Source organism: Phyllostomus hastatus, unplaced genomic scaffold (assembly GCF_019186645.2).
Source record: "Phyllostomus hastatus isolate PE091 unplaced genomic scaffold, TTU_PhHast_1.1 phas_scaffold_193, whole genome shotgun sequence".
Classification (NCBI taxonomy): Eukaryota; Metazoa; Chordata; class Mammalia; order Chiroptera; family Phyllostomidae; genus Phyllostomus; species Phyllostomus hastatus.
In genome coordinates, this window is record NW_025334015.1 from 10238593 (window position 1) to 10258307 (window position 19715).

General features: G+C 39.0%; 1 protein-coding gene and 1 pseudogene across 7 annotated transcripts in view; one reads left to right on the forward strand and one right to left on the reverse strand.

Moving 5' to 3' along the window:
• Positions 1–19715, forward strand: part of ARHGAP32 (Rho GTPase activating protein 32) — a 264019-nt gene that overhangs the window by 233701 nt on the left and 10603 nt on the right. For all 7 annotated transcript variants that reach the window (XM_045860146.1, XM_045860147.1, XM_045860144.1 and 4 more), the window contains 8 exons: positions 2067–2169; positions 3484–3628; positions 4090–4172; positions 12985–13092; positions 13374–13519; positions 14115–14310; positions 16059–16204; positions 18576–18647. In XM_045860146.1, the coding sequence (XP_045716102.1) occupies positions 2067–2169; positions 3484–3628; positions 4090–4172; positions 12985–13092; positions 13374–13519; positions 14115–14310; positions 16059–16204; positions 18576–18647 (999 nt within the window). The remainder of the gene's footprint in view (positions 1–2066; positions 2170–3483; positions 3629–4089; positions 4173–12984; positions 13093–13373; positions 13520–14114; positions 14311–16058; positions 16205–18575; positions 18648–19715) is intronic.
• LOC123832489 lies at positions 6524–7022 on the reverse strand (annotated as a pseudogene).

Genomic DNA, 19715 nt, shown 5'->3' on the forward strand with positions numbered 1-19715 from the left:
AATGGAATTCTATGTAGCAGAAAGAAAGAAGGAGCTCCTACCCTTTGCAACAGCGTGGATGGAGCTGGAAAACATGCTTAGCAAAACAAGCCAGGCAGTGAAAGACAAATACCATATGATCTCACCTTTAACAGGAACCTAAATAACAAAACAAAGAAACAAGCAAAATATAACCAAAGACACTGAAATAGAAGCCAGGCTGACAGTGCCCACAGAAGAGAGTAGAGGGAATTTAAGGGGGACAGTGGGAAGGGTTCACAGGAACAAACTTAAAGGACACATGGTCATAAACTAAGGGGAGGGTGGTAATGGGAGGGAAGTGGGGAGGGTGGGAGGGGGGACTGGATTGGGAGTAAAAAGGAGAAGACTGTATTTGAACAATGATTAAAATAAAAAAAAAAAAACAACTCAAGGTGAGGAAACTCAGTAGCCTGAATTTATATCTGTGTTTAAGGTTTCTTTTTAAAATTATTGTTTTACAATAAACAGGGGTTGTATAATCAGAGCACAGTAGAAAAAGACAAGGCCCAAATAACCTCCTTTAGGCAATCATACTTTCTTAGCCAAAAAATCGTGATGCACATTCTAATAGGTAACATTTCACCAAGGTACCCCTGACTTGGAAGCCACCCCCCTGGGGATGAAACTTGGCTTTTCCATCTGCATAAAGAAGACTCAGTTTCCTCTGTAAACCAGAGATAAAGATAAAACTTTTCCCATAGAATTTCTGTGACAGCTAGTGAGGGTATTTATTATAAAGCACTTAGCATGGTACATATTACATGTTCAATAATATAGTGCTTACAAGTTATTCAAAGGAGTTTAAGTTTTACATGTAAGTTATAGGATCTGACAATTTAAAAGATAGAATGCAGGAAGAACAACAAAAAGGAGGAAAAGTCTGTAGTAATAATAAAGGACTGATATATATACAGCAAGTCCTAAAATGACATCGTTTCTTTCAACATCATTTTGTTACAGTGTCAGTGAGGTGCTGCTGTAGGAACCTAACTCTTGTTCGTATCAGTAAAATTGGTTTCAGTATATGTCATTTCACTTAAGGTTGCAGAACTTCTTAACAACGTTAAGTGAGGACTTGCTGTATACTGTAAGTGAGATATATAAGCCAAAATTATCTTATTAAAATACTCTATATGTTTCATCCCTAGTGTAGTAGTTCTTTCCAGACCAAATAATATTTGTCCACGTAATTCTTTTCAGGAATTTTATCTAATACTGTCAAATGCACAGTTACTAAGACTTTATTGGTCTGTATTGTAAAACAAAGTACATATTTCAGCTATTGTACATTTTAATGGTTATAACATTTTTTATCATATAGTTTGAACGTTCTTTTCTAGACTGTAAGCCCTGAATAGCTGCCTGTTTGTGTCAGATTATTCAGCCCTTCTCTTTCTGCTTACTAGAGTGCCCTTTATAATGAGCTGATAATATTAAGTCAAGAAGTCAGTAATTATAATGTAAAAATAGTCAGGAGATTAAGATTTTATTTACTTGAAATTACTTTGACCTTTGCATCTATTGGTGTTTTGTTTATTGGATAAAATTAGAATTAGCATTAACTATGAAAAGATAAAAGAAACTTTTTTAAAAGTAAAAAATTGTAGCACTTACAGGCAGTTATCTTGTTGGGATAAGCATATAGCTTTATATCCATTTGCTATATATGAAATTAAGCTGAACAGTTGTATTTTTTTTTAATCCAGTGTGGTGTTAGGACTAACCAGTTCACTTTGCTGTTACAATATGATCTAAATGTCTGCTGCAGCAGACCTTAGACCACTCGTGGTAACATACGGACTCTTTCCCTTCCCGAAACCTAATGAGATAGAGCCAGTCCTGATTATTCAGGAAGCAGTTTCCTGGCTGGCGTGAAATTAAGTAAATGTACCCTCATTGTTTTTTGTGGTAGATGAACTCCACTCCTTAACCTGTAATTCACACATTTTATTTTGTTTGTGGGATCTAAGATGTTCTTATGTTTTGGCGACTTTGTTTCAGCCGAATACTCCCAGTTTAATCCACGTCTTTAAAATTCTCTTCAGTACCCCAGGTTCTTCAAAGCTGCACGGCGTTCATCGAGAGATATGGCATTGTGGACGGGATATATCGTCTCTCTGGCGTCGCCTCCAACATCCAGAGACTGCGGTAAAACCTTACACGGCACTTTCTCTCCCATCCCATTGTAATTCTTCAAAATGAAATGATTTCAAAATTGAAACTCTTACATTAATAACCATAATTTTCAATAAGATAGTTTAGAAACAGTAGGAACTAAGATCCGTATTGTTCTTTGTGTAGATTTTACTAAATGCCATTTATAGTATCAGAAACTGTGTCCTCTCAGCTGCTTCAGTACCTGTATTTTGTCTTGTTACAACATTTGAAGATTTTAGCAAATTGAGTTTGATCCCACGACAGATGAAAATGTACGTTATAATTGAATTAGTCTTTAGTTCTTAATTAAAATTGATGAGGGAAGTGTTTTCCAATCCCCTTTGATACTGGTTTTACATTATATGTGCATGTATGTGTGTGTTATGTATTTTATATCCTCTCGTTATCATCTCAGACAAAAATAATGGTATTCTTAATACCAGCAATGGACATTTTATTTTTGCTCAACCTTTTAGATTCTAATCTATTCTTAATGTGTCATTTTCCTTTAATTTTTTCTGTGCTGCATGAGAACTGCCTCTTACTCTATAGGGGTCTTAATATTCTCATTGACCATAGAGCTCATCTCTATTTTCAGGAATACATATTGGAAAATACATTGATTCTTGTGCTAAAGACCCTTTTGGTCTTTACATGCAGCAAATTTCGTATTCGCTAATAAATCCACATACACTGATCTTCTAGGTTAAGACATCTCATGCCTATAGATTAATATTCATTAGCCTCCTGGAGCATGAGCTTAATCTGCCTTAGCATTCTGAGCACAACTTTTATTTCATTTGCTTTAATGCTACAGATTTTACCATCTACTAAAATTTGGTGTTAGCTGGGAATTGATTTATATTATTTCTGGCTTTCTTATCTCTCTTTAATAAACCGTTCCTGAACCATACTTCTTGTATCTGAGGGATTTTTATGCATGATTCTTCGTGGGCCAGCTGCCACTCAATCCTGATTTTTATTAATTGCCAAGATATCAGATATTCAAACCATTAGGAATTATGAGTCCCGTTTTCAGATCTATGCATTGAGCTGCTCGTTCATCTGCATTTCAGAGATTGCTATCCATTTTAATATTAAAGCTTTGCCCTTGATTTCCACGTCCAAAAGCACTTGTCTGATGATGAAACATCCAATTACTGCTGAAGTCCAAATGTAATCATTTTAAAAAATATTCATTCACTGAGGTAGAGGTTAACACTTTGGGTCTTTGCTTTCTGTTTTGAAGTCGTATTCTTGCTGTTCCTTTAATAAAATAATTTTTCCCTGTGCTCTCTTTGCTAGCCATGAATTTGACTCTGAACATGTCCCCGACTTGACAAAAGAACCGTATGTCCAAGACATCCACTCGGTGGGCTCCCTCTGTAAGCTCTATTTTCGAGAGCTCCCGAACCCTCTGCTCACCTACCAGCTCTATGAGAAATTTTCAGTGAGTACGAGTCACTTTCGAATCGAGTCCTGTTTGGAGTTTTGTTGTGATTTTGTTCAAAATGTGTAAAAATTGCTTTGGTTACATAAGAAATAGTTCTTTGACTAGAATGGCTTTTTTGAAGAAAACAAGGAAAGAAAAAGCAGTCGCTGCTAGCTAGTTCCTAGTCTCTGCTGATTTCACATTTTCACTCTTTTAGTTTCTGACTTTGAGCCACTACTCTTATCACACTCAATGATGGTTACCATAAAGCTTTTTAAAAATTATCTTTTAATAGATTTCAGTGTCCACTTAACATGGAAAAGTGTTTATTTCCTCGATGCTACATGGCGTTTCCTCGTTGTTCAGCATCAAAGAGTGGATAGAGTGATTCCTCTCAGAGTGAAAACTGAGTTGTAAGTGAAGAGTTTCATTTTTACCAGCAACGTCCGCTGATTTATTTTGCATTCTGATTGTTACAGGATGCTGTTTCAGCAGCAACGGATGAAGAAAGGCTGATAAAAATTCACGATGTCATCCAGCAGCTCCCGCCTCCACACTACAGGTAAACCACATGTGAAAAACTAGCTGAAAGTGGAAGTGAGTTGATGTGTACAAGTATTTTTTTTCTTTGGGTTTAACTATTTAAATTTTCTGGGAGTTACAGCTATTTAAACTTCCCTTTGTCCACACACTTACATTTATTTGTCTGTGTATCCCCAGTGCCTGGCACTGTGCTGTAGGCATTTCACAGGCCCTGGCTGGTGTGGCGCAGTGGGGTAAGCGCTGGCCTGTGAACTGAAAGGTCACTGGTTTGATCCCCAGTCAGGGCACATGCTGATTTCACACATCCATGTTTTTCTCTGCCTCTTTCTCCCTCCCCTCCCCTCTCTCTAACAATAATTAAATACAATCTTTTTTAAAAATTTCAACTTAAAAAACCCCAATAAGCATTTAATAGTAAGTGTTGAATGAACGAATGTGTGGATGAACAGATGGATGGCTGACTAAGCCTGTTTGTGTTGTGTGTTTTGAGACACTGAGAAACACTGTGAGGTACCGGGGTGTACGACCACAAGTGTGCATACCTCACTTGTGAGATGCTTGAGCCCCGAGTAGGGACGTGCTGCTGGGTGCCTGTTCACTTGTTTCCTTTCTTCCAATCCTCTTCTTTGTTTTAAAATGTGTCCAAGCCACACAGAACCACACAATCTAACAGTTGTCTCAGAATTCCTCTTCATGAGACTCAAAGATCAGTAAGCCTGCTTTTTGTTTTGGTTTGTTCCAGATTTTGTTATTGTTTATTGGTTTTGTTGTTGCTCTTTTTAAAACCCAGTTTAACTTGTACATTAGTTTGGACTCACAGATATTTTTGCTTATACCTGGGAAGACCGTAATAAAATTGGTGAAAGAAAGAAAACAGCATAAATTGAGGATTATAGTATGCATAAAAGTAAAAATAAAACATTTAAATTTTAGTTATTGACAAATTAAATTCAGTAGATATCTTAATCATACACTAAGTAATTTAGTGCTACTTTGTAAAAAATGGCATTGTTCATATACATATTTAAAAGCAGCATTGAATTTGGTACTAAATCAACACTAAAATTTTTGATCAACATTAAAAATCACATTTTTACTCAACATTGGAGCTTTCAATTCATGATAGGCAAGAGCCAGAAGGTAGCTTAACATTTTCCTACTAACACATCCTTTGAGGAAATTAAAGAGGCCTTAACAGTCCATGGAGACTGAAAACACACACACACACACATACACACACACACACACGAACTTTTGTGGCGCCAGCTCAAGAAATGCAGGCCTTTGGCCCTGGAAAGAAGGCCATGGAGACACAGTGGTCACTGCACAGTTCCTGAGGAGTATCTTCAAGGGGAAGAGGACTTTTGTACCTTACCAGAAAAAGAAATCTTGTGCAGTCAACTTGAGTTTGAATTTTCAACTTCATCACTTACTAGCTATGTGACTATTCTAAGCATCATTTTCACATCTGTGAAAAGCATACTAATAATACCTTCTTATTATTTTTTTGTCCATAATGTATGCCACAATTTTTATTGCAGTGTGGCCATTTGTGACGCTGTGGAGTTTGATCTCAAAAATGTTCCACTTCCGGCTCTTTTATATAGAAATTGCCATCTGACTGATAAAATATCTTTAGTGTTGCAAGACTTCCTTGGTAAACAAAAAAACTCCCATGCTTACTCAGTAGTGTACACTCCATGGAAGACAAAAAGGCATTAACAAGAGCTAGTTCTTTCAAGGAGATATGCACACCACAGGGATGAACACTGAGGTACGAGGATGAGTGGGTGACACAGGTCACATAACTTAATCGGCATTTCTTTTGGGGGTGAGGAGTTCAACTCAGTACAAAAAAAAGTGCCTTTAATGTGTAATGTCATATCCGGGCTGCCATGTCCCCAAAACTGGCTTGTCAAGGCAGGTAAGGCATATGAATGGTGGAGCCCCACAGACCTGCAGTCAAGTGCAACTACAAATGACACTGAAGAAAGTTGACCATCAGACCAGTGGACAGTACTTACATGGCTTTCAGTTGCTTGCCCTTTGCAGTACTCTAAGCTATTCACACTGACCGTCACATTCATTGTAGTGCTTGCTGCAAGAGAGGCATGTTACCAGTTGCTTTGGCTAAACTATCAAGGGAAGGCATCCCTTGGGTTCCACATCAAAGTAACAGTATTAAACAGTCTAATGGCAATCACCGATAGGCTGCTTGCTTGAATGATACCTCCTTCATTCATTGTGTTGGGAGGACCCAATGGGAAGAGGACAGGCAAAAACCAAAACCTAATACTATTCCAATTGACTGAGCTGGAGAAATGAGAACTCCTTATGATCCAGAGGGTACTTGACTATCATGTCACTTTATCAGGGTTTTCCTTCAAGTGAAACTACTATATCACCTCTCAGTTTCTCTCCAAGTGTCTAACAGTCCTTTATGTCATCCAAGCCATTTACTTGCCACTCACATTTCATACCTGTAAATTTCTTTTTAATGGCATCTTTAAAGCTGGCACAAATCATCTTGTTTTTTAAAGGTGCACTTTCAGGAGCCCAGAATATAAATACTAGGTCTTCTTTCTTAGACTTTTTGTTTCGTATGTGTCTTTCGTACAAAGCATATCAGCGGTCATTCAGAGGTAGCAGCTTCACAGGAGATGTACAGGGGTCCTCTACAGTATCCCCAGTGTCACCCACCAAGATCTGCTTTGCTTCCTCTACAATTATGTGTCTTTTGTCATCACTTAAACAGAAGAGAACTGCTTGCTTTCTATTTTTTTATCTCCTCTCATATAGAAGATTTCCTGACTTTTGCATCATTAAAAACTTTGATGACTGCATCATTCACTGTAACTCCATAAGCCATAGTGCCCGGGCTGTGGCTGTGGGGTCGGCTGGGGCTCCAGCTCGGGCTCTGACTCGGTGAGGCTGGGAGGAGAAGGAGGAGGAGCAGGCGGGCAGCAGCGAGTGCAGGGCACACCAGGGGCTGCAGCCAGAGAGGTGGTGGCAGCGGCCACCACTAATAATACCTTTTTAAGAGGGTTTTGTTTTTTTTTTTAATGTGAAAATGAGATCAAATGTGTGAATGAGACTGGCCCTTTATTTATTTATTTATTTATTTATTTTTATGATCAAGTGTAGCAAGACAGGTGATGAGGTTAAAGCCAAGATGTCTTGGTAATTTTACATGAGGTACCATGTAAATATATCTTTTTCTCTAAATTAAAAAAGATCCATATAACGTATGTACGTAGTTTCAAGAAGTGAAATGGTATGAAAAGCTGACTGAAAAAACAGCAGTTTCCTGCTCCACACCTTTCCATTTCTAATTTCTCTTTCCCGGAAATCATTACTCAACTCTCGGGTTTACTCCTCTGTTTCTGAATACCATGCTTATGTGTTTACTTCTTGATATTTCATTTTTAGATGTTATATTTTCTCTCCTACGGTAAATGAACATTCAGCTTTCTCATAACTCCTCCCCTCCCCATCCAGTACCACATAAATGCTCACTTCCCCGCTCTGGTTTTCATCGGCTGTAGTTCTATCAGCCGATATAACTGATTTGGAGTTAAATCAGTATTCATTGTTTCTCAGCGGTGTCCAACCTTTGGGCGTCTCCGGGCCACACTGGAAGAACAGCTGTCTTGGGCCCCACATGAAATACATTGTGACACGTAATCATACACACAAAATCTCATAATGTTTTAGGTACTTTTACGACTTTGTGTTAAGCCACATTCACAGCCATCCGGGCCTGGGGGCCACAGGTTGGACATCCCTAGCTTGTAATAACCGTGTAACAATTGTTCACAACAGCCGCGAATAACATAGTAGAATTATATTTCCTTTCTGGCTTAACTTTGTGTATTTCTGTGGCGTGATTGCGCATTTTTAGCTGTTAGTTTCTTCTATCACTGCTTCACACTCCAGGTTCTCTAACAGAACTACAGGTGCTCTCTCCGTGTGTTCAAACAGGGCAAGCAACTTTTTTTCTATTTCCCATGAAAACACCCCTCCTGGGGCCTTCGGTCCTACCCCTTGATCCAGACTAACTGCTCTGCAGATGTGCACTGAGGCTGTGAGCCCTCCCCTCACCCTGAAAGTCCCTTCCTGACTCCTCCATCAGCTAGATCCCTTCTCTTCTGGTCTCCTGTCCGCTTTCCTGTGTGTGCTTCCTGCTTTTGTAGTGTGCTTCTGTGGTAGCTTTCCAGGAAAAGGTGTGTGGGAGCTGCATGTTGTGAGGCTTTGAAAGGAAAATGCTGTTATTCTACTCCTGCATTTGATTGATAGTTGCCTGTAGAATGTTTGTCAGTAAATACTTTTTCCCGTAATCTTGATGGTATTATACCACTGCCATCTAAGCAAAAATGCAGCATAGTCTGATCCTAATTTGCCAAATTTTTGTAGGGACATTTTCCTTTTGTTTATATCCTGTCTGGGTACTTTTAAATTTAGAACATACCTAGTGGTCGGTTTTCACATTGACTCATCTTGGAACGGGTTCTTTTTCATTCTTTTCTCTGGGCAGTCACCGAGGGCCTTTTCTTCCTGGAAACTTCTGAAACAGTTTCTTGTATTATTACAACTTCTCACCCCAACTTAAACCCTATCCCACTTCTCTCTTTGCTTTTTTTATTGTTTTTCTGGAGTTGTAACTCTTGAACTAACTCTTTTACTTCCTTACCTTCTCTGTCAGTCTTCAGATATGGATTTCTTCCAACACACCTCCTGATTTAAATAAATTTATTTCCAGGAATTAACCAACCCTCCCCACCCCTCCCCTGCTTTTCCCTCTCCTCCCCCCTCCCTTCACCCATACCTCCCTCCCCTTCTTGTTTCTTCAGATGTTCCTACTTTGCAGCAGCATGGATATAATTCTTACTGCGTGGATATAATCTTTTCACTCTATGAGAACATTATAGACAGTTACAGGTTTTGTTTTGTTTAAATTGTTCTCTGTTCATCATAGTATTTGATTTTCTCTCATTTGGCAGCTCAGCTTTGTCAAGACTTTGCCAAAACTCTGCAAAATATTCAACTGAGGTTTCATAGAAGCAAGAAACAAAAATTTGTGTTTTATAAATATTGATAGCATTTAACTTAATTATAAATTAGAATAACTGCATAAATAGTTACAGAAATATTTAAAATTGGTTTTAGGTAAGCTTATAATTCAAGTGATGTAGTCAAAGTGTGCAGGGATACCACAGAGAAACCTATTAGCCAGAAAAACTTCCTGTGCCTTGGACACCAATCAGTTAATTTTACCAAAAGAATTAAGAATATTGGTTAAGCTTGTGGGTGAATTAAGAGAACGTAATTAATAGGTTCTACCACATATATAAAGTATATATGTGTATGTATATACATATATAATATATAACGAGAATATATGTATATATATATGTCATGCATGTATATATACATTATATATTTCAGTCATGGTAAAGTATATACATCTCCTGTGTATTTTATATAAGTAAATCTCCCACCACATGTTTATTTGTATCTCATGTATTTATTCCCTACTTAGTAGTACATTTATATCACCTACTATATATAATATGATATATAATAGACACTTTGCAGCCAAACTACCCTTATAGCTGTGTGAGCTTGCGACCTTGAGCAAGTTCTTTTGTCTTTGGGCTCAGTTTCCTTTTTGTAAAATAAAGATAATAGTGCTTTTCCCACAGGATCATTATGAATATTAAAGGAAAGTCACTTAGAACAAGGCCTGTTAAATGAGTGCTGTTTATATGAATTATTATTATTTTTAAATTTTATTTATTTTTAGAGAGAGAGGGAGGGAGGGAGAAAGAGAGGGAGAGAAATATCAGTGCAAGAGATACATTGGTCAGTTGCCTCTCACACACCCTCAACTGGGAACCTGGCCCGCAATACGGGCATGTGCCCTGACTGGGAATCGAACCAGTGACCTTTTGGTTTGCAGGCTGGTGATTAATCCACTGAGCCACACCAGCCAGGGCTGTTTATATGAGTTATTTACCATTATTATCACTGTAATTACCTGCTACATATGCCTGTGTATTTGCTTCATATGTGTTTTATCTGTACACACACACATATACAAACATGAGTGAATATCTCACACGTACATCTCCTACTACATTGAGATATATATATATATATATGTATATATATAGCCTTTCCACTATGTTATTCTACTCTACTGTAATTATATTTTCCCTATTATAGTATATAGTCTCCTTTATTATAAGTAGATATTTCTCAAAACGTGTAGGCACTTCCCCTACTAATTGCATCTGTAGCTCCCTGGCTCTCTGTTTCGTGTCTGCTGTTGAACATCATGTGCCTCTTCCTGCTGCGTTGTACAGGTGTCCCACTATGTGTTTTTATGCACGCTGCACCACCCGTTTTACACCCCCGGGAACACACACTCCTTGAGGCCATGGATTCGGTCTCGTTCACCACTGTATTCTCAGAATAGAATTTCGTACATAGTACATGTTCAATAATATGTATTGCATATACATTTTATGTATTTGAACACTATATTTTATAGTTTGCTGATATATGTATGTGTATGTCCTAGTATTATCTTTTTATCTTTTAATAGACAAGATCTGGCACAAATAATGCTCCTTCTTATTATAAAACCTTTTATTACAAAGTCATAAGCATGAACACCATATGACATTTTAGGTAAAATGTTCAAATTAAAACTATAAATTATTACACCCATATTTTTACCCTGCCATCCACACTCAAGCAGGCCTTACTTCTGCCGGACCCTGCATGTTGCCTGTGAGTTATGTCCACCTGTTTCATGTGTGTGTTACTATGTACACATCTCCTACTCTACATTACATGTGTTTCCTTGTTACATATCTCCTGTGATGTAATATGTTTCTATATTCTAGCTGCTTTTAAATAATTTGCATACCTCCTACTTTATATATCTTTTCTAATCCAGATTCTTTAAAGATTTCAACATTCACAATTCCTAGTTCCTTAAATGTGTTTGGAAAATGTGACTTTTCACGGTGTTCTCTAGTGAAGATGGGCCATACGTTATTTCACGTTTCCCCTGGTTTGCCTCTTCAGTCTCTGCAATGGGGTTTACCTGTTTTAAACATGACTTGGAGGACCACCCATTTACATGACTCTTTTCGGAACCTAGATTATTGTTTTAGGATAAAGACCTGACAGTGGAATTCTTAGAAACCACAAGACAGCTAAATTTTCTGTTCAACATACAGCAATTTCCAACTTGTATTCCATGAAGGTTTATGCAATTTGCACTCTGCTAAATTTGAAAATGCTCATTTATGATTCTGACTGAAATTCTCTGTTAGCTCTTAAAATCATCTTTATAATTATATATGTGAATAAAATTGTATCTTTGGTTGATCTATGTTGCATTTCTTGTAAAATATATTTCTGAAGTACTTTAATGTTTCTCTTCCTCCATCTGCCCCCCCCCCAACTCCAAATAGCAAATTTTTCCATTGCTCTCTACACACATTTCTCAAGCTTCTCGCCTCTGTGCTGTCTCCAGGCCAGCCTCCCTCTGTCTGGCTGGCTCTCTCTACTTACTTGTGTACAGGAGAGACAGAGGACTGTGCTTTTTACCATACAGCAGCTTCAGTAGATTCTGTTGAATGACAAAGGCTTTGGGGAGAAGCTGAGCCTGATAGAACCCCAGCACCGCTTGTCTGTGTGATCTGGGCAAACCTGGGGTCACTCCCCCACAAATGAGGCACGGTAACATTGTGCTAGGTGGGGCTGTTGTGGAAATCCGATGATATTCCCTGTAAAAGTATCTTGAACCGTGCCTCTTGCTATGATTTTCCTTTTCTTCCTAAATTCATGTTCGGCTCATCTGAATGTTTGAGGCTCATATGTTTACCAAAAGTTAACTTTTCATTACTGTTTCAAATTATAGTCTTAAACTTCTATCCCCCATTCATTGTCTTTACTAGTTTTAATTCCTATACACTTAGGTAGGAACACTTTGAGAGGTGTAGTAGCTGCTAGGTAATACCTACACGTGTTTATGGGATTTAACTTACATTGAAGCTAACTGTGCTTTATTTCTGAACATACTTGACGTTATTTTATGTCTGTCTACACCTCCCCCTTTCTATATAGATAGATATAGATGGCTACGTATCTGTCTATATAATATATATCTACATTATATTATATATCAATATATAGCTATAGATTATAAGATTAGGCATATCTATAGATTATATTTATTATTTATTATATATAATATTTAGATATCTATAATCTATTATATAGATATAGAATATAGAAGTTGATATATGTACAAATTGTTTAAATAAAGCAAACTTAGAATGTATAAGATAAACCAGGATAATAAGGATTTATAGTACCCTTTCTATTTTCCAAAAGCACATATTTGCTCAAATATTCTCCTCTTGGCACCTACTGGAATTTTTCTTTTTAACTCTTTTTAGGCTTATGAAACATTGTTGTTTCCTTTTATAGAAAGAAAGTTTAAATTCTTTCCTATTAGTGTGTTGGTTGCAAGTAGGATAACACAACTTCACGAAATCATTTGTCTGGAAACTGGATAGGAGGATTCATTTCACTGGTATTTTGAAAGTAGATGTCTGACAGCCAGGATCAAATGTTCTTCTGACAGTTTGTAGTAGTAATAGTCAAACCCCATAAGCAGCACAAAATTTGCTGGGGTTTGTATGATTCTTTTTCTATTTTGCCATTGAAACCTTGTTAGTGGAGCCTTTATGCTCCACACTGCCACACAGTGGTTTCTCTGTGTTGCTAATATGTTCTGTTTCGTTTTCCAGGACACTGGAGTTCCTGATGAGACACTTGTCACTTCTAGCTGACTACTGTTCCATCACAAACATGCATGCAAAAAACCTAGCGATTGTTTGGGCTCCCAACCTGCTCAGGTAAGTCACATTTGACATATGACCTTATATAGAGCCAATCATCTTAAATGAAAGTCTAACTCATTGGTGTTTTATAAGGATAATTTTTAAATGTAAAATTAATCTGTTCTTTTCTGAATATCTCCCCAAAACAGGCCATTGGCATTTAGCCGAGGCACTGTGAAAGTATGCTTTCTTCCTCTGGTTTCTCTGTGACTTACACGTTAAAAAAATTAAAAAAGAAAGCCCTTTGAGACTGGCATCTCCGTGACTCTGACAGTGATACTGTGTTTACTCCCCAGATCAAAGCAGATCGAGTCCGCCTGCTTCAGCGGCACCGCGGCCTTCATGGAAGTGAGGATTCAGTCTGTGGTGGTCGAGTTCATCCTCAATCACGTCGATGTCCTCTTCAGTGGGAAGATCAGCGCGGCCATTCAGGAGGGGGCAGGTGGGGCCCACACGGATTTTGTTTACTGTGGGGAACACGCATCGAAGCTTCACAAGGAATGGAAAACTGCATTTCTTATCTTGGTCTAATAACCCTGTCTTTGGTGGAAAGTGGCTAATTTTTGCCCAATTTCTGAAGTACACAATTTAACAGTTATTTTGTGTGTGCTCAGTGAATACTGTATGTTAGACAGTTTGTGGTCCAAGTTCATGACATACTACAAAACATATTGTGTTACTTCTTGGTAGTGTATATAAAGGTATGATATGGAGCAACAGCAGAAAAAGTCCTTCCATAACCAAAAGTAACTGATACCAGGCAAGGCCTCAGGAAAGGAAAAGAGTGACTTCAGAATTCTAAATATGTGTGTGTGTTGTTGTCAACAGCCTGGCATGTCACCTGCTACTCCTCACTTTTCAGGAAGACTGATTGTTTGGCCATTTAAAAAACTCAGTGAAGATTTAAAACAAGACAAATAGGTAGATAGATGGATAGACAGATAAACAGATAGATATACACACACTCACACATATTTATATTTTTCCCCACCGCAGAAAGGTGTGACTGTCTTTATTGTTTTTCTTTCTTTCCAAAGCTTCTCTGTCAAGACCCAAGTCCCTGCTGGTTTCCTCGCCGTCTACCAAGCTGCTGACGTTGGAGGAAGCCCAGGCAAGAACACAGGCTCAGGTCAATTCTCCGATTGTGACCGAAAATAAATACATTGAAGTAGGAGAAGGGCCTGCTGCGCTTCAGGGGAAATTTCACACCATCATCGAGTTCCCCCTTGAAAGGTAGAGTTCATTAAGTCCTCACAGATGTGATTGCGTGGCTGTGTTCTTCTGTATTTTGCCTTACTTTTTACCTTACTTTTGTGTTTTAGTGTTACCGTATTGATTCTGGGCCAGTCCCAGGGGAACCTGTTCTTTTAACTGCGGGCAAAACGTCATAAGGAGCAATATAAGTGATTTGGAAAGCATTGCAACACCACATTGTTTTAAATAAGAAAGAAGTCAAGTGTTTCGGGAAATTTGTTAGGAAAAATGATACACTTCTACCGTATAGGGCGAGATTTTTCTCTCTGAGATACATCGTTTGGAAATTCGTTGGGACATGAGCTCTGTTGGAATAGCGTGTTCAGAGAGGAATAAAGGGATAATGACTTGACATTGGTTCCACGTTAAGTTCAGAATAGACCGGTGCTTCTCGCAGTGCGGAGTCCCAGGCAGCAGCAGCGGCAGCACCTGAAGGTTACCAGAAATGCTCACTCTCTGACCCCACCCTAGACCTGCGGAATCAGAAACTCGGGGCTGGGGTCACGGGGTCCAGTGATGCCCTGGGGTGCGTCGAAGGCTGAGAACCACTGCGATTTGCTGTCCCGGTGCCCCTCCCAGCTCTGAATTCTCTGTTTCTGTAAGAAAATGATAACAACATGGGTTTTATTTTATTTCTTTACTAAAATATAGTAGGGAGACTAATGTATGTATATTAATTTTGGTTATCTCCATCACTCCTTTGGCTGTTACACATGAAGGCTGGGATTTCAATTTCCTGGATTGCGTAGCAGTAATAAAACTTGAAAATTTATTCTTGCTATTTTTTAAGTATACTTCTATAACAGCCTTTCACTTCCCATGACTGAAAATGCCCTGACAGCAGAAAGCTAGAACATACTCTTACTTTGTCATCCTGGGTTTGTCTTCAGTGTCTTGAATTTATGTTTTGGCTTCATAATTTTCTCAAAAATCACCGTATAGAGTAGTAATCAAGAGAGTAGATACTGTGATAGAGAGAGACCTGGCTTCCAGCCCCGACTCCATCCTTCACTAGTTTTATAACATTGGGGAAGGTAACTGAATTTTTTAGTGTTGTCATTTTCTTAAAAAGAGAATGATGGTACCTTCCTCATCTTGTTATATAGAGTTTAAGGGATATATTACACAAGCAGCTAGCACAGTGCCTGGCCTTCGATATATGTTAGTTACTGTCCTTAATCCTTTTCTTCATGTTTGGCTTACTTTGCTTTACTCACAACTAAAATCCATTTCTTTAACTTTGTTTTTGGAATTTTAATATTTCCTATTCCCACATATGTCTTACTCTTACTTATTTCCTAGATTGTGAGGTTAGATCTAAATATGACAATTTGTATACAAATTACCTTTGTGAAACTAATTACTAACACGAAAATCCATAGTTAAATCTCCATCCTATGCTGTAGCTGTTCGGTTTAGCTGTAGCTATACAGTTTAGCTGTAGCTGTACAGTTTAGCTGTAGCTGTGCAGTTTAGCTGTAGCTGTACAGTTTAGCTGCAGCCATTTGGTTTAGCTGTAGCTGTGCAGTTTAGCTATAGCTGTTTGGTTTAGCTGTAGATGTACAGTTTAGCTGTAGCTGCACAGTTTACCTGGTCTGTGCAGAGGGTGCTGTGTGGGCGGTGGGTGTGCCTCTCCTGGCTGTTGGGTTCTTTCAACATTTGTTTGTTTTCTGGAAGTAAAGACAGCCCCTTGGATACCTTAGCACAGATTATTTTCTTTCTCATAGGAGGAGGCCTCAAAATAAAATGAAAAAATCTCCTGTGGGCAGCTGGCGTTCCTTTTTCAACCTGGGGAAATCATCGTCTGTTTCTAAGCGGAAGTTGCAGCGTAACGAGAGTGAGCCTTCTGAGATGAAAGCCATGGCCCTGAAAGGTCAGTGCCCTCCCGCCGTCCCTGTGCAACCGCTGGGAGAGCAGTTAGCTGGACGGTCCACACGTTTGACCCTGTTATGGTGGCTCTTTCTTACTCTGGACGTGGGCTCAGTGTGTTGTTGTGATGTGCTTCCGTAGGCTATTCCAGAGCTGTGTTGCTACATGTGAATTGTCTTCTTTTACCAACTCTATCCCCAGATATATAAATTATATGTAAATATGTAAAATATCTAATTTCTTAGGGACACTATATAGATTATGTATTTTGTGAGTGGTTAAAAATTGCAACATATTTGTAACATAGTTTATTGTTGGTAATTAAAAATAACTGCTGTGGTATTTAAATTTATTAATCTGTTTTTACAGATATCAAAAAATGACAAAACCATGTTTCAACATACTTTTCAAGTGTATAATTTTTTTACCAAAAGAAACTGTCTTTTTACAAGAGAACTGGTACAAATCTCTTTTAGGGTCAAATAGATCTATTACTGTTGTTGGAAAGACTACTCTTTTAAAAATAGCCTAAAACCCATGTTCTACTGATACAGCTTCTAACCTAGGAGATACCGTGGTGCTTTGCTCTCAGGCCATGTTAGAAACATGCTCAGGTCATCTAGTCCTGCACGCACTCAGTTTGCAGTCACGTGCTGAGCACGTGCTGGGTACACTGAGAGCAGCCTTCACAAACAGAAAGTTCAGACACTGCCCCACCTTCAGAGTCTTACCTGGGAAGTCATATGTGTCAGAAAGTAAGTTTCATGCATAGCTATCGAAATAAAGGTTTGTGTAAGATAGTTATGGTAGGAATTACCGAAGCACATGGGGGGAGGAGCTGGCAGTCAGAAAACAGCAGCTTCGACTTGGTGTTGAAGAATAAAGGTGGGCCTTTATTCCCGTTCAGGGAATGGGAGTGAAGTGTGTGCCTGTGTGTGCACGGGGAACTCGAAAGAACTTGGCTGCGTAGTAAGGTACAAGAAGAGGTTCGGGTCACCGTGTGCCTGCCGAAGAGTTTGGTTTTGTCCCACATTTCTTGGGGCGTTATTGAATGGCCTCATTGTGTGACATTAGCAAGTTTGGATTTAAGAAAGATGACTTCAGCGGCAGTGTCAGGAATCTGTGGGAAGGGAATTAAGACTGGAGACTGGACAGTAAGTTAGGGGACCGTCACCATCCTGTAAGCAGGAAACGAGTGTCTGGAACTCACAGTGGCAGTGGCAGTGGGAAACAGATATGAGAGACACTCAGGAAGCAGGTTCCACGGTGCTGGGTGACCGAGTGATTGTGAAGGGTGAGAAAAAAGGAGGAACAAAGATAATTTTCAGGTTTTGATAGAAATGATAAGGGAGGGAAGAAAAACACTGTGTTTATTTTGGACATAGTGAGTTTGACAGGCCCAGGAGAGGATTGGTGGTGTGGGTCTGGAATTCAGTAAAGGTGTTTAATACAACTAGACACACAGACTGGAAAGTCATCAGCAACCGCTGAGGGTGAAAATCCTAGAGATAGGTGTTATGGCCCATGGAGACCCTGCTGAGTGAGAGAAGTGGGTTTGGGGCCGAATCCTGGAGAAAAGCAGTGTTTACGGGACTGGAAAAGGCAGCGTCGTCCTGAAGGAGAGTGAGGAGTACTGGCGAGAAAGTCAGGCAGAGAACAAAAGGGACAAATATGGTTCCCCGAAGTGATGGAGGGGGAGCCTGGAAAGAAAGTGTCGGCAGTACTGAGTGTGCCAAGAGGTGAATGAAGTAGGATGAGGATGTTTAACAAATCAGATTCTACAGGCGTGTAGTACCTGTATAATGTCCTAGGGCTGCTGTAACAAGTTGCCACAGACTGGGTGGCTTAAAACAACAAAAAATTATTTCCTTAAAGTACTGGAAGCCTGAAAGTCTGAAATCAAGGTATCGGCAGGGCCGTGGTCCCACTGAGGAATCCAGGACCAAATCCTTGCCCCTTCCAGCTACTGGTGTCGCTCCACATCCCTTGGCTTGTGGTAGCATCACTCTGGTCCCTGCCTCGTTCGTCTCTGTGTGTCTAGTCTTCTTAAAGGGATACCACCCCAGTCATTGGATTTACTGGGCCTGCCCTAAATGCAGTGTGGTGTCATACTGGTCTTCAAGAAATGTAAAAGGAAGACGTTTTGAAATTCATTTTTTCCCTCAAGTTTATAATCCTTTAGAAAAAAGATTTTTCATCAAGGCAGCCATTTGAGAACAATACATTATATGATAGGGTACTAAATTGAATGTGACTGTCAGTGTACGACTAATCACTGTTGGAAGTTTCAGTGCACGTAGAGAAAAACACTGCCCCCTTTCACTGCGTATGTAACAATGAGTAAAGCCTCACACTGTTTGGTTTTGATTCTCAAGGTGGCAGGGCAGAAGGAACCCTCCGTTCTGCTAAAAGTGAAGAGTCTCTTACTTCTCTGCATGCAGGCGATGGTAAGATCAAACGCATGAATCATTTTATTCTATATTTCATAAAAAACAAAATGAGTGTGTTTTATAAATATATGCTTAATAAATAGGCTATAGACCATCATTTCTTAAGAATACTGGTATCTGTTTTGTATTGTCCATTGATGTTTAAGTATGGTACCAGCCTTTTATTTGTTTGTTTTTGACCCAATTGCTATTCAATTTGCATAAAAAGAGGTAAAACAGTTCAAGTTAACCATTTATAGTTATTAATGCCTAGTGAAAAGTTGTATTATTAGTATTTCTTTACATTTCACAATGAGAGTACAGTGTTGCAAAGCATGAAGTTACGCAGTTTGGATATTCTGACTCGTAGTCTTCCATCTTAAGGATGGCTAACTAACGTTAAATTTCATAGACCAGCTCGATTACTGGCTGTCTTCATGGTCTGGGCACAGTTGGTACCAGGAGAGGTGAATCTGCTTGAAATGGGGACCAGAATTTTATGCTAAATAATGCAGAAAAGTTTGATTGTAACTTGAAAAACAAAACTGAAAGTACGAGAATAAATTTTAGCTTCTATCTAGTAAAGTCAGGTTATTGTTGCAACTTTGTACTAATTTTTAGAATGAACGAACAACTACTTCAGTACTGACTGGGAAGGAAATAAAAGTTTTTTGACAAAACCGTGTAATAGCAAGTAGGACATCCTTTACTTCATTTCTGGCTCATGCAGCAGGGTTGTAAAGAAGGCCCCTTTTACAAAAATAACCGAGAGCTACACTGACTTCCTGAGGGCTTTTTTCAGTCTGTTGATGTTCGAATCGTGTTCTTTTGAAGTGTCCTCAGTGGCATCATCCTGGTCAGCTTTCTGGTCCTCAGTTGTTAACTGTTCTAACTGCCACCTCCTCATTGGCTGTGACCGTGTCTGTGATCGAGACATCTCTCAAGTCACTTTAGTTGGGCACCTAACCTCCTACAGGTGTTCCAAGAGTTTCCGTTTCACTTTAGTTACAGGAACGCTTCACAAAACAATGTAGTGGGCTGGGCAGCAGTGAACAGGAAACCATATTTGAGTAGGGGTTAATTTTA